This window comes from Stegastes partitus, unplaced genomic scaffold (genome assembly GCF_000690725.1).
Source record: "Stegastes partitus isolate 25-593 unplaced genomic scaffold, Stegastes_partitus-1.0.2 Scaffold2287, whole genome shotgun sequence".
NCBI classification, from domain to species: domain Eukaryota; kingdom Metazoa; phylum Chordata; class Actinopteri; family Pomacentridae; genus Stegastes; species Stegastes partitus.
In genome coordinates, this window is record NW_007580018.1 from 5,429 (window position 1) to 17,927 (window position 12,499).

General features: G+C 39.9%; 2 protein-coding genes across 2 annotated transcripts in view; one reads left to right on the forward strand and one right to left on the reverse strand.

Moving 5' to 3' along the window:
• The window catches only part of psmd13 (proteasome 26S subunit, non-ATPase 13), a 10,818-nt gene extending 4,789 nt beyond the window's left edge, over window positions 1-6,029 (reverse strand). The window contains exons 1-10 of the mRNA XM_008304677.1: window positions 5,833-6,029; window positions 4,558-4,636; window positions 2,787-2,821; window positions 2,624-2,679; window positions 2,496-2,539; window positions 2,303-2,389; window positions 1,778-1,949; window positions 1,596-1,675; window positions 1,379-1,504; window positions 376-438 (exon numbers count right to left, since the gene is read on the reverse strand). Coding sequence (XP_008302899.1) covers window positions 376-438; window positions 1,379-1,504; window positions 1,596-1,675; window positions 1,778-1,949; window positions 2,303-2,389; window positions 2,496-2,539; window positions 2,624-2,679; window positions 2,787-2,821; window positions 4,558-4,636; window positions 5,833-5,933 — 843 coding nt within the window. The 5' untranslated portion in view covers window positions 5,934-6,029. The remainder of the gene's footprint in view (window positions 1-375; window positions 439-1,378; window positions 1,505-1,595; window positions 1,676-1,777; window positions 1,950-2,302; window positions 2,390-2,495; window positions 2,540-2,623; window positions 2,680-2,786; window positions 2,822-4,557; window positions 4,637-5,832) is intronic.
• Window positions 6,030-6,205: 176 nt separating this feature from the next.
• Window positions 6,206-11,527, forward strand: sirt3 (sirtuin 3). The gene is made up of 8 exons (XM_008304678.1): window positions 6,206-6,598; window positions 6,682-6,724; window positions 7,578-7,757; window positions 7,851-8,083; window positions 8,166-8,266; window positions 8,860-9,021; window positions 9,383-9,592; window positions 10,112-11,527. The coding sequence occupies exons 1-8, from the start codon at window positions 6,499-6,501 to the stop codon at window positions 10,133-10,135; spliced, it is 1,053 nt and encodes a 350-aa protein (XP_008302900.1). The 5' UTR covers window positions 6,206-6,498; the 3' UTR covers window positions 10,136-11,527.
• The last annotated feature ends 972 nt before the right edge of the window (window positions 11,528-12,499 follow it).

Consider the following 12,499-nt stretch of genomic DNA (forward strand, 5'->3'; position numbering starts at 1 on the left):
TCTTTATCTGATATCAGTCCTATGAACTGGTTACAGGTTATGTGGTTGGCATAAGTCGTAAGCAGCACTTTTTGTTCTTTATTGGCTAATTCGGTTTCTCCCTGCCAGCTCTTTCTAGATCTCTTTCAGCCATTGTTGTTTTTTCTCCTCTCTCCTCTTTTTTTTAACACCATCAGATTGAACCACGAACATAAAAGCAAAAACCTCAAAGTTTAACTTGCACTCGCTGCAAAAATGGACACATGTGACCGGAGTAACGACAGTCTGAAGCAGATTTCACAGTGGACTGTTTTCTGGGTTTTCAGTCTAAAAGCTTCAGCTGTGAGAGAATATAAATTCATGTCATTACAGATGAGTGTTTCCAACGCGTCTCACCTCCATCACGCAGAGCAGCTGGATCTTCTGCATTAGTTTGGCTTCATGTGCTGCGAGGTCAGGCTATGATCAAGAGAGGAAAAGTTAATCAGACAGCTGCGTTTAAAAGCGGAGTCACATGCACAAGTAAAACACTTCTGCCAGGTGTCAGACAACACTCACATCAATAGAATGAATATGTTTTAAATGGCAGTTTATTTGACTGTACAGCTAAGGCAGGAAACACACACACAGGACTTGAAAAAAATCTAGATTTCAGATCATTCAATATACAAAGGATTTAAATTTGATCCACAAAGATGTCATTTTTTCATGCCTGCAGTAGACAGTAGTATTAGTTATCTCTGTTCTTAATGAGTCTATTATAGGTCAGTGTGACTCATCATGGGCAAGTTTCAATTTTAGCAAAAACTATTTTTTAATCGGCTAACCCATCCATCAGTGTTCTGCCTCGTATCTAGGTCCAGATGACAGTAATTGATTTCATTACTGTGACTAACTGTTAGGCTGAATCTATTTTGCTGACAGCTTGCTCCTCTGCTGTTTTTGAGCCATGCTGAATATATTTTATGTTCATTTATGTTTAATTTTTCTCTCAGGCTCTCTAATTGATTTCCATACTTGTTGAATTTCAGCTTTGTTTCTACACAGCCTGCAGTTCGGCCCAGTAGACGTGTTACTGAGTCAGTCGTGTTTTCTCAGTTGACTGCAGATTTTTAAAGATTTTTTTAAACAAGACTTGTAGAATAAATATCACGTTTTTAAGCTTAGATTTAGTTGATTTTATGAACAGAACTGAATGAAAGAGATGATTTGTTCAAGAACCTTTAGAAACTTGAAAATCTAAAGAATCTGTCTGTCTGTTTCTGGCTCAGATAAATTCTGTATTTTTGTCAGTATTTTTAAAGATAACATGTCTTTGGCTCAGAGGGTTACAGTCCTAAACAGTCCTAAAATGAACAGAAACTCTGGTTTTCGCCTCAGTTGAAGGTAAAGCATTCACCTGTTGGCCCCAGGCCGACTTGAAGCCCTGGAATTTCTCCACATTTCCTCCATTGAAGGCGTATAGTGTATCGATAAGCCACTGTTTGTCTGTGTTCCTCAGGGACTCCAGCACAGGATGCATCAGCTGCAAATACAAAACAGCAGAAGTGATCATTAAAACACTGACCTTCAGCTGAACAACACTCGACAACCGCTGTCTTTAGTGAAAATCCCACCAGCTCTCCAAAGTTGTAAACGCCTTCTCCTAAGAGTCCAGCCAGTCCCAGTGTGAACGCTCTCTCCTGCTTCTCCGTCTCTGTGGAGTTAACAACCGCAATTCAGGCAGTGATACGGGTAATGTGTTGTGTTTTATAGAGTCCAGTTTAATTCCCATCATGCCGCTGCTGCTGCTGCTCACCTGGAAGGTCTTTGATGTCCACACATCCCAGGTAGCGCAGAGCGTCCTTGTAGTAGGAGGCGTGGTTCCCGATGATGCGATAGTATTTGCTGGAGAGGTCGTAAAAGCGGCCGTGGACTGACGTCACACCGGGCAAGTTATTCAACATTTCCTCAACGTCTTCGATGATTTTCTGGAAGAGTCAAACAAAGAAGCAATAAGTGTGCAGCATCACGGTACAGCCAGGCAACAGGCAGCAGTCTTTTAAACGTCTGAACGTCAGGTGGTCCTTTCACTTTATCTGCATGCAAAGAACAGATTTGTAAAATGTTCTAGACGTTTTTAGACATGCTACACCTTCTCTTTTTCTGGGAATTTGTGTTCACAATCTGCACATGTTCATCGACAAATCTCTCTACAGACACACAGATTGAGATACAGACACACAACTCTCCACACACATTTACAAATAGTTATGCTACAATAATACCCCCATAGAGGTGTGAGGCAGGTTTTGAGTCAGCAGCTAAGAGCTGAAAGTTTCACCTTTGTGGCAGGGAGATCATTGATTTCCAGTTTCAGGCTGCCGATAGACGTCTTGCAGAGGATGACGGCTTCCTCGCTGCTCTTAACCTGCAGCAGGCAGAGACATGATGAAGTTTGATCAGTTTCAAATGTAAATTTAAAATGTCTTATGTAGAAAAATGTAAACCTGTCACGTTGGCAGTGGTTAACTGACCTTTTCCTTGGTCTTCTCAAGAAAAGTGATGGCATCTTTTGGATCTAGATACAAAAAGCATTTTAATCAACACTGCAAAACAGCTAAAAGAAAAGTGTCCTACAGTATTTCTTTCTTTTAGTCCTTACCTGTCATCTGTCTGGCAACATATAGTATAATCTCCACCAGGGACAATGGATTGATTCTGATAAGAGATTTAAATATATTAAATTAGCAGCAGAACAGGCAAGCAAGCAGCAAACGCTGAACTGAGAGATGTTAGACTGAGTGTTTGAGCCACTTTCATCTCACCTGTGTTCGAAGTCGCTGAGGAAATTTTCATAAAGCTACAAAGAAGAAAACAGAAAACGTCAAAAGTCAAAATGGCAACTAAATTACATGACACAGGAGATACACCCATGTTGTTTACAAAATATCTGTGTGTTGTTCCTTGTTTTGTGTTTTATGCACATTTCATTTCATTACTTCTTCACCTCTGAACAGGCAGGTGTTTACAGCGAGCCTTTACCGCCGATAAAACGGCATCATGAGGTACCTGTACTGAATTTACCTGATACAAATGCAGCAAAACACATTTTGTTTTAATCTCAGAGTCTGATCATAAAGATCTGACACAGAACAGTTGTGATAAAGACACAAGACACAGATGTCATTTTCAACAAAACTGCACACTGATGGTCTTATAATATAAGCATGTTACCACTTTCTATTTTCCACATGAATCAGGCTTGCATAAGAAATTCTGAATTATTTTCTAACATATATAAAAGCAGTTTGGTCTCCTGGCCCCAAAATATTCAGTCATACTCCTATAACACAACATAAGGGAGTACAGAGGGCCATTTCCAGGGTGAGATGACCACAACTGCTTGACCTCACAAAGAACAGGACACTAAACCCTACATGCAAAACAGAGGGGGAAGGCCAAGTGGGGGAACTGGGATTGGACCTACATTCTCTCTATCTTTTTTCCAATAAAAGCCAAGTGAGAACCAGAAACAACAAGAAAGGTTCAGTTTACATCTACAGTAATGATAAAGTGAAGCTGATATCTGAACGTACAAACAAGGACGCAGGAGTGAAACTCAACTCTAAACCACAGAGAATTGGGTAAAAGCTACAAAAGCAATGACACCTCAGATTATAATATACATAAAAACAAACATCTTTCTAGTCATATAGGACAGTAGAGGAGACTGGCATGAGTTGGTCATCCACCGGTGTGGCTCGGTATGACGATCCCCTGCAGGGATGCCACAGTGGAAACGCATGTCATCACTATTTGGTGTGGCTACTTGAACAATCCTATATTTCTTGCAACACCATCTGCTTCACTGAAGCCTTCATATGCTTTTGTTTCCTGACACCAAACTGCTCCTGATGCTGCTTTGAAACATGCTGGTAACTTTACCTGATACTGGTGTCATGCAATGTTTAACAGTGGAAAACAGTGGCTTGCTTTGAACATCATTTGATTTTTTTTTTTGTTTAATTCTGCATATACTAACCACATTGTGTACGTAACAATATCAAAAAATGGACATTAATAGTATAGCAATGACTTCAAACAGTGGCACAGGTATGTGCCTGCTCCTAACACACAAGACAAAAACAAACGGGTGTAACTGAAGGAAAACACTAAATAACTTTGTGGTTTAGTGTCTAACTTACTAATGTGTAATCACCTTTCAACAACTCCAGAAATCTTAATTCCACTCTTTGATTATAAAGCTGTGAACAGGTTGTGCGTCTGAGATTACTTATGACTGAATATCTGCTTCATGCTGGTACAATGTGAAATGCACAGGTATGCTCTTGCTGTGACGGGTGTAAATGAAGTGGTTCAGTTCTCAAAGGGAGAAAATGTAATGCAATGATTATAAATGTTCTTTGAGAGCTCTGTGAAAATAAATCAACAGCTTAGCTGGTGTTTATACTCTACAGACAAGTCTACATGTGGCAACATATATTACACTCTGTGCATTGAAATTAAAGCTAGATGTGTTCTCACTTATTCAAAGCTGAACAGTGGCGTTAACATTTGTAACCAAGGTGTAGTTACCTGTATGAGGCCATCTCCTGTTTTGAAGCAAGGATCTTTAACAAAGTCTGTCAGCTTCAGAGTCAACTGATGCCACAATCTGAGAAAAAAAAAACACAACAAGCATTTCAGTGTCAGAGTCACCAGTTGATGACAAACTCAAAATCACTTGTTTTTGGGCAAAAAGTTACAAAATATAGAATACTATAGTTTTTATATGCTGGTGTAAGTGTCCCATATTGATTACACACATATGAGCTCCACTTGTCTTACGGCGTTACTTCTAAAAGCAAATAGTAAGAGGTGTTTGCACTGACTTAAATAATTACAGAAATGTCAGAGGGGGAAAAGTTCATAGGACACTGTAAGTTGTAAATGTGCTGATGTTATTATTAATCTGAATACATCAAATGTTTTGGGACTCCCGAACAAGTGAGCATTTCTTATTTTGAACAGTTCACCTAACAGTCAGCAAGTAGGGCAAAATAGCTCAAACACATGATGTTGCATTTTTTATGTTGATTGCAGACCAGTTTTTATTTCCCATAACTAATCTACAAGACAAGTCTACCTGATAGAACATCATTTACTCTGATTTAAGAGTTCTTGGAAATACTGAAAAGGAAGATTTGTAAGTTCTGTTTGATGAGTGTAAACCTAATAATGTTAATAATTACCTAAACAGCAGAATATACTGGCAATTAAAAATTCTTAATACCTACACCACGGAGCATTCGACCATTGCCAAATAACCCATAAGCATTTAGTGTACAGTTATATATGACAACAAACAAATTTCCTCATCTAGTGGCTGGAATTAAGACAGTATTTGTCATCGTGTCACTATTATTGCTTCAAAGTTTAATCAACTGTTGAAATAGCTGCCAGTCGCTTTAATTATTACAACATTACTATGGCTCAGTAACTGTGGACTCATCCTTAGCATCCATGTTACCAACCAGCTATGAAAACTTCTGACAGGCTGCGTAACTTTATATTCTCCTGGCCTACATTTTAGGTACTGAGCTACAGGCTACAACCCACAAACTGTTATTTCCCAGTAATGGCAGTGTGAATAAATATAAAAGAAAACTGGAAGTCAAGTTTCTGCCTTATATTTACAGCTGGAGTTTGTGGCTAACAGTAGCTAGCCATCAGCTAAAGCAGCTAACGTTAGCTCCGTGCATGACTCAGCTGGCACTTTCAATGAATGAGCTAGCTAATTTTAGCTAGCCTAGCGCTAGCACAGCATTTCAGCATTAGCTAGCTGCCTTGTTACGGCTTCTTTTTTTTTACCTTTTGTTGTACAAATCCTCCAAGGAGTGCCACTCCGCCGCCATCTCCGGCGTGGAGCTGTTGCTCTGCTGCTGTTTGAGGTACCCGCTAACATCTTTCATGGTGGCGACAACTTGGAGTCAAATTTTATCCCTGACTAATAAAGTGTTGTTGAATTCTCTGCTAACGTCAAGTAGCCTGTCGTGTTGTCGGTCTGCGGCTGCGCAGCTTCGGGGCGCAAAGAATCATGGGAAATGAAGGGGGCGTTTTTAAAAGCTTTTTTAAAGCGACAGATCAGTTAAAAGGTAGTTTATGCTAGCTTATGTTTATATTCTCGGTATAGTTGATTTTTACTTTTGCTATACGTGGTTTGTGTTTATTGTTCTGCCGGATTTTTTTTTTTTTTTTTTTTAGAAATAAACGGCGGCAGTTAAACAAAATAGGCGATATAGCTACATAGCTAACGATTAAAGTTAGGCGACATCGTATATTACGGTACTGTCTGTGTCAGAAGGAGGTCAGAGGACGACCACACACAGTTCAGCAGGCAAACTGTCATTTTTTGTCATGTTTATGTTAGTTTAATGGGTCATATAGATGTCTATGAACCGGTGTGTGTAGCGGTGTTAGCAGGAGACATGCAGTGAAAGTCTGCTGGCGGTTTAATATTCAGTCCCAGGTGTTCTCATGACTTCTGTAGTGAGCTCCTCATTCCTGTCACCTGTCAGACTTTGCTGTTTGTATCGCAGTTTGTGTTCAGGAGCGAACAGGACAATCTCTGCAAACGGTTAGTTTACAGACAGAGCTGAACTGATGCAACGGAGACTGTGTTTGTGGTTGGTGTGTAGTGACACGTGTTGTTTTTTGTAGGCTTTGGTCAAAGGACATCAGAAGGTGCAGCAGCTCTGTCCAGGTAACTTCACCTGCATGGACACACAGACTAAGCTGACAGCCAGAGCCAGACACTGCAGGGTCACATATAGACTGGGTTAAATCAGGTAGTGGTCTGTACAGCTGAGGACGTTTTGAGAATTTATTGAAAGCTTACACACAAAGAGAAGCAATGGTTAGTCATTATAAACATGGCAAAAAAGCCAGTCTGCAGCTATTGTGATAATGTACAGTCGGGCTGCAACTCTTTTTTTAAGCGATTAGTTGTTGGGCCAATAAACTGGTGTCCTGAGTTGTCTTCTTTTATCTGACACACAGTCAAAAACTTTACATTTTTAGATTATTATACTGTATGACAACAAAAAGCACCGAAGTTTTTGTGTTTGTTACTTGAAAGTCTTCTTTAAAATTGTGTAAAATGATCATTACAGTTTCCCAAATCCAGTGGTGAATGTCCACAAATAATAATAATGATAATAGATAATAACACCGACCCAAAATCCAACGATATTTGCTTTGCAGTTGTAGAAGACTTAGAAAACACTTAAAAAATAGCTCAAATTTAATTTTCTCGTAATTGATTAATCAATTAATATGAGCAGCTCTGTTGAAAAGTACATTTAGCATTTGTAAATGAGCAAAGAAAGAATAAGATTTGTGTTTTTGAGTTATTGTTGAGCACTGAAACTGTGAGATACTGCATATATGTGTGATCCTACCTTCAAGTCGTTGTTTAACTAGTAATCTACCAAAAATGAAAGTGGACTTGTGGGAATATTATGCCTCAGGTGGCTGGAGAGAGTCTCTCGTACACTCCAGAATTTCATATTTATGTGCAGAAAACATTTTGACCATCACATTTTCCTCCTTCACAGACGAATTCACTCTTCCTGTTGGAATGGGACCCGAGGATTTTTCTCCAGCGGCGACGGTGCGTCCGACCAGCAGCAGACTCTGGAGGGCATCGCCAAGAAGATCCGAGAGAAGAAGTACAAGAGGGTCGTGGTGATGGCTGGAGCTGGGATCAGCACTCCCAGTGGCATCCCTGATTTCAGGTAAAAAAGGTTAGATGTGTTTGCATTTTTCTGTATGAAGAAACCTGTAAATATAAGGACTGGATGAGCAGGTGAGTCTTTATTGGCACACAGGTCTCCAGGTAGCGGTCTCTATGACAACCTGCAGCAGTACAACCTGCCGTATGCCGAGGCCATATTCGAGATCGGCTTTTTCCACCGAAACCCTGACCCCTTCTTCGCCCTGGCCAAAGAGCTGTATCCAGGAAACTACCAGCCCAACCTGACGCACTACTTCGTACGTCTGCTTCACGAGAAGGACCAGCTGCTCAGGATGTACACGCAGAACATCGACGGGCTGGAGAGACGTATGTGTTTACCTCTTTTGAATCACTGCACACCACAAAGACAGTGTTGCCATTAGACACTTGTGTTCTTGTTGTTTGTCAGTTGCAGGGATTCCTCCGGCGATGCTGGTGGAGGCTCACGGGACGTTCGCCACCGCCACCTGCACTGTGTGCCTGAGGAAATACGAGGGCGAGGACCTCCGGGTGAGTCACAACCCAAACATAATCCTACATTTAGTAACTGTACTTGTGACAACGTAAGTCCAACTCAGGGTTGTCAGAAGTAACTAGAGTTTTGCAAACAATATGATTGATTATTCTGTTGATTTTTTAAGTAATTCAGATAAACTTTGACATCACAGATTCTTTAAGGCCGCAGTGATGTCCCAAGTATAACACTTTTCATTTTTCAATTAAAAGTATGACAAGGAAAAGCATCTAAATGTTACATTCAAAACACTGTTGCTAGATTTTTTGACTATTACTTTTACGATAACAGTGATTCTGTAAATGCATACACCTTCTATAAGTTAGAAATCATTTGAATTTAAAGATGAGCTGTTGATAGCTTAAATGTTTGTGGAAGTCATTTATTTTATTTGAACTATTTTGAGACATCACTAAAGGCTCAGGTTATTTTAGATGTGAATTTGTCAACCTTTTTACCATTTTATTGAGTAGATGCCTCTAATAAGGTCGGTGGCTGCAGGATTTCAGCCTTTTCTATTGCATGCATAAAAGACTAGCTTAAAACCAATAATCTGCAGACAGTAAGTTTTCATTATGTGACTTGTTAGCCAGACGTGATGAGCGGGACGGTCCCCAAGTGTCCCACCTGTAAGGGCGTGGTAAAACCCGACATCGTGTTCTTTGGGGAGGAGCTTCCACGTCACTTCTTCAAGTATCTCACTGACTTCCCGCTGGCAGACCTTCTGATCATCATGGGAACTTCACTGGAGGTGAGCAACAGCAAACTCAGGAGGTGTCCTTGTAATGTGACACACAGTATTTGAAAAGGTTGTGGTGAGGGGGGGGATGTTTGAAGGCTCAGGAGGCTGGATCACAACATGTAGTATAATATGTAGCCACCAGGATACAATCATCGTGTAGTTTTACAATGTTTTAAACAAAATGTGTGTTGTGAGAAGTTTCTGCTGGTGTTATTGGTGTAAAAGTGTGAAGACGAGTGTAACCACCGGAGATGTTTAAAGATCTGATTTGAAAAAATGACAAATTTAAGATTTAACGTTTTCCAGAATTTTTTTTGGAGAAGAGTCCAACATAAAGCATTGCTGCTGATGTCTCCTCTTTGCCCTGCAGGTGGAGCCCTTTGCCAGTCTGGCCGGAGCAGTGCGCAGCTCAGTTCCTCGGCTGCTCATCAACAGGGACTTGGTGGGACCGTTCGCCTGGAGCCGCCGGCCTCAGGATGTGGTGCAGCTGGGTGACGTGGTCAGCGGTGTGCAGGCTCTGGTCGATGCCCTCGGCTGGACTCAGGAGCTGGAGGCTCTGATGGCGGCCGGTGCTGAGAAAGTGAGTGTTTAGAAAGTCACAAGTACATTATAACTCTTCTGGTGGTTCAAATCAGGCTTGCAGCTGACCTGGCTAAGAAATGGTCAGACACAGAGGTGCCTGTAAAAATGCAAATTGTTGTTTATTCCTTTTTTTTTTTTTTGTACTGATCATTACAGACCTTCATATCTTCAGAGGTTGTGATTGTTAACATTTCATACTTCTGGTCTTCTTGCAGTGATCCATTCAAAAGTAAACTCTGAAATTGTGCAACTGCATGCAATTCATAAAGCTGAACATAGGAGACAAAGAAGCAAAAACTCTTATAAAGAGACAGGAGTGTTTAGTTGCAATGTAGCGCAGACTTTATTCCATCAAAAATGACATCTGCAAAGCTTTGAAAATGAAACGTGTCACACCAGCTTCTGGGGCACCTTAATGTACAAAAAGATCTGGGTGAAAATGACAGTTTTGAGTGTGTAAGTGCTCAAGTGTGTTTGTCAGCTTCACTCATTTTCTTGTGTTTATTTTACTCTGCAGGCTGCAACAAAAAACGAAGAGTGAGAAGATTTAACGTCATCACTGTTGGAGGTTTGACTTTATTCACTGCACTCAAACATCCAAACTGCAGGATTAAACCTTACTGACTTGTTTTTGCTCACAGTTTTACTGAGACTCATGTCTTTAAAACTGGCAGCACTGATCAGGGGAAACTCACAGACTGACAACTATGGAAATACAGTAAAACTGATCAATGATGCTCAGTTAAATGCAGAAAAACCTTTAAAAAAAAAAGCAGGTAAGTAATGAGGAGTGATAATGTGGTGGAACAAGTTACTCTGGGTGTTTTTTTGTCGTCACTAAAACAAAATGTTCAGGCTTTTTTTTTTGTGCAATGGAGTAACTTCTGCAGATGACTTATAATGTGCCATCATACATGGTTCATGTTATTTATTAGTCTCTAGTTTCTTGAAATACTGTGCACAGTTCCTGTAGGAAAAAATGTGTCCTTCATCTTGAATCAGAAATGTAATGCCACTAAACCAGTGATTTTACTGCTGTTTTACTTGGTTTACGATGTACAATTTAAATATAACAAATATGTCTGTAGAAGACAGTGAACATACAGAAAATTAAGAATGTTATTTTTGCATTTTAGGTTGAGTTTCATAGATGGGTAGATAGATATATACTTTATTGTCCCAAAGGGAAGCTTGTCTCTGTCACCACTGAATCACACTGCACCTTTGTCAGCAAAATCATAATGCACTTTCACGCAAGGATCATAAAAAAGTGCCTAATTTTACATTTTTAAAAGAGTGGGTTTGCAGTGCAGTGTTGTTAAATGGTAAAAACAACAGCTGTAGTCAAATCAGTGACTTTGTAAAATAATAGGAAATAAAAATAGATATGATCAATACTGATAAATGCTAGAGCCGCACTGTCTGAAACCCACTGAAATCACAGGTCTCCTACTTGTTGCTGTTTAGTATCTTAAAGACAGCTGAGTTCTTGTCAGTTCAGTTTATTCTTTGCCATCTTGAACCTTCTGCCTGACGTCAACACTTCAGATTCTGGATTCAGGTTGTGTGTCGTATCATTTGGAATCTTCTGTCCTCTCCTCCGCATGTATTTTTCTTAAAGAGACTGAAAGTAGTGATGGTCTGACTGTGCAGACAGGTTACATGTCTGTCATATCAAATTATAGCCTATAAAATCATTCAATAAACGAAAAAGTACTTAAAAAGTACATTCTCTGTTGTGACCTCAAGCAAAGGTTTTAAACATGAACATGACACCAAGATATTTATGTGAATGAACCTGTTTTATCAGCATGTTGTGGATGAGAGCTGGATTATTCTCATTAATTAACTTTGGTGGCAAGTATCACAACATTTCAGTGATAACATGATGTGTTTTCATCTCTTTGTAATAATAAATGATGTCATCAGAGAATTTCACAATGTAATTTTGGGGAATTTTGCGCAAACATCCATTCATCTATAATGCGAAGGAAATCAAGCAGCTTACACGCCCCTGTAACAGTAAGTTTTAGGAAAGATATGTACTTAATAATTTACTTTTTGGACTCTGTTAATTTAAAAAAAAGATGCAATTTGAAAATCAAACTATTTATCTAGTCATCTGTTTCTGTGTGTCCAATAGTAAGTATGGATAAATATTACTTTTAGTATTAAAAGCTGGGCTAAAATCAATAAAAAATACTGTGTGTCCTCATTAATACAGTACCACTGAATGTACGTTTTACTGTATTGATGAGAAACGCTGCACAGAAATAAATATTTCAAAACGGCTCATAAATATACAGTCATCTGAAACGTTTCTGAAACAGGAGCATGAGGACTATTTTCAGCTGATCCACATCGGTGCTCAAGTGAGTAGATTTTTGTGTGTTTGTAGTAATGAAAGAACATTTTAGCCAGTGCAGTGTGACTTATTGATGTTTTTGGAGCAAAAGTAGAGCTCTGTGGCACAGAAAAAAACCCGATTTATCTTATCGCTTTGGACAAAGAGACGATCAGGGACGTTCTTAGGATTGGCAACAGTAAGAAAACTTGAGAAGACTTAGCCTTTAACTGGCTAAATGAAGATTAAGGCAGAAACATCTTCGCCTAAGAACTGAATGTGTTGTTGACCAGCAGATGGAGCCAAATGGCAACTTACAGTGTCACATGTTGATTTATCACCAATAACTGCAGCTGAAATTGAGTCAGGATGCTGAAAAGAAAAGGCTGGTTATTCTCTAACAGGTGTTGAAGGAGGCCAATGTGAGGAAAATTAAAAGCAAGTCTGGAGGGCGCCGACAGCGGAGCCCCTTTGGGAGCCTAACTGGAGCCGCTAACGGCGGAGACCCTCTGGGGCACGGACTCGGGCTGGACTGGAGCCGGCGACGGCGGAGCCGTTCTG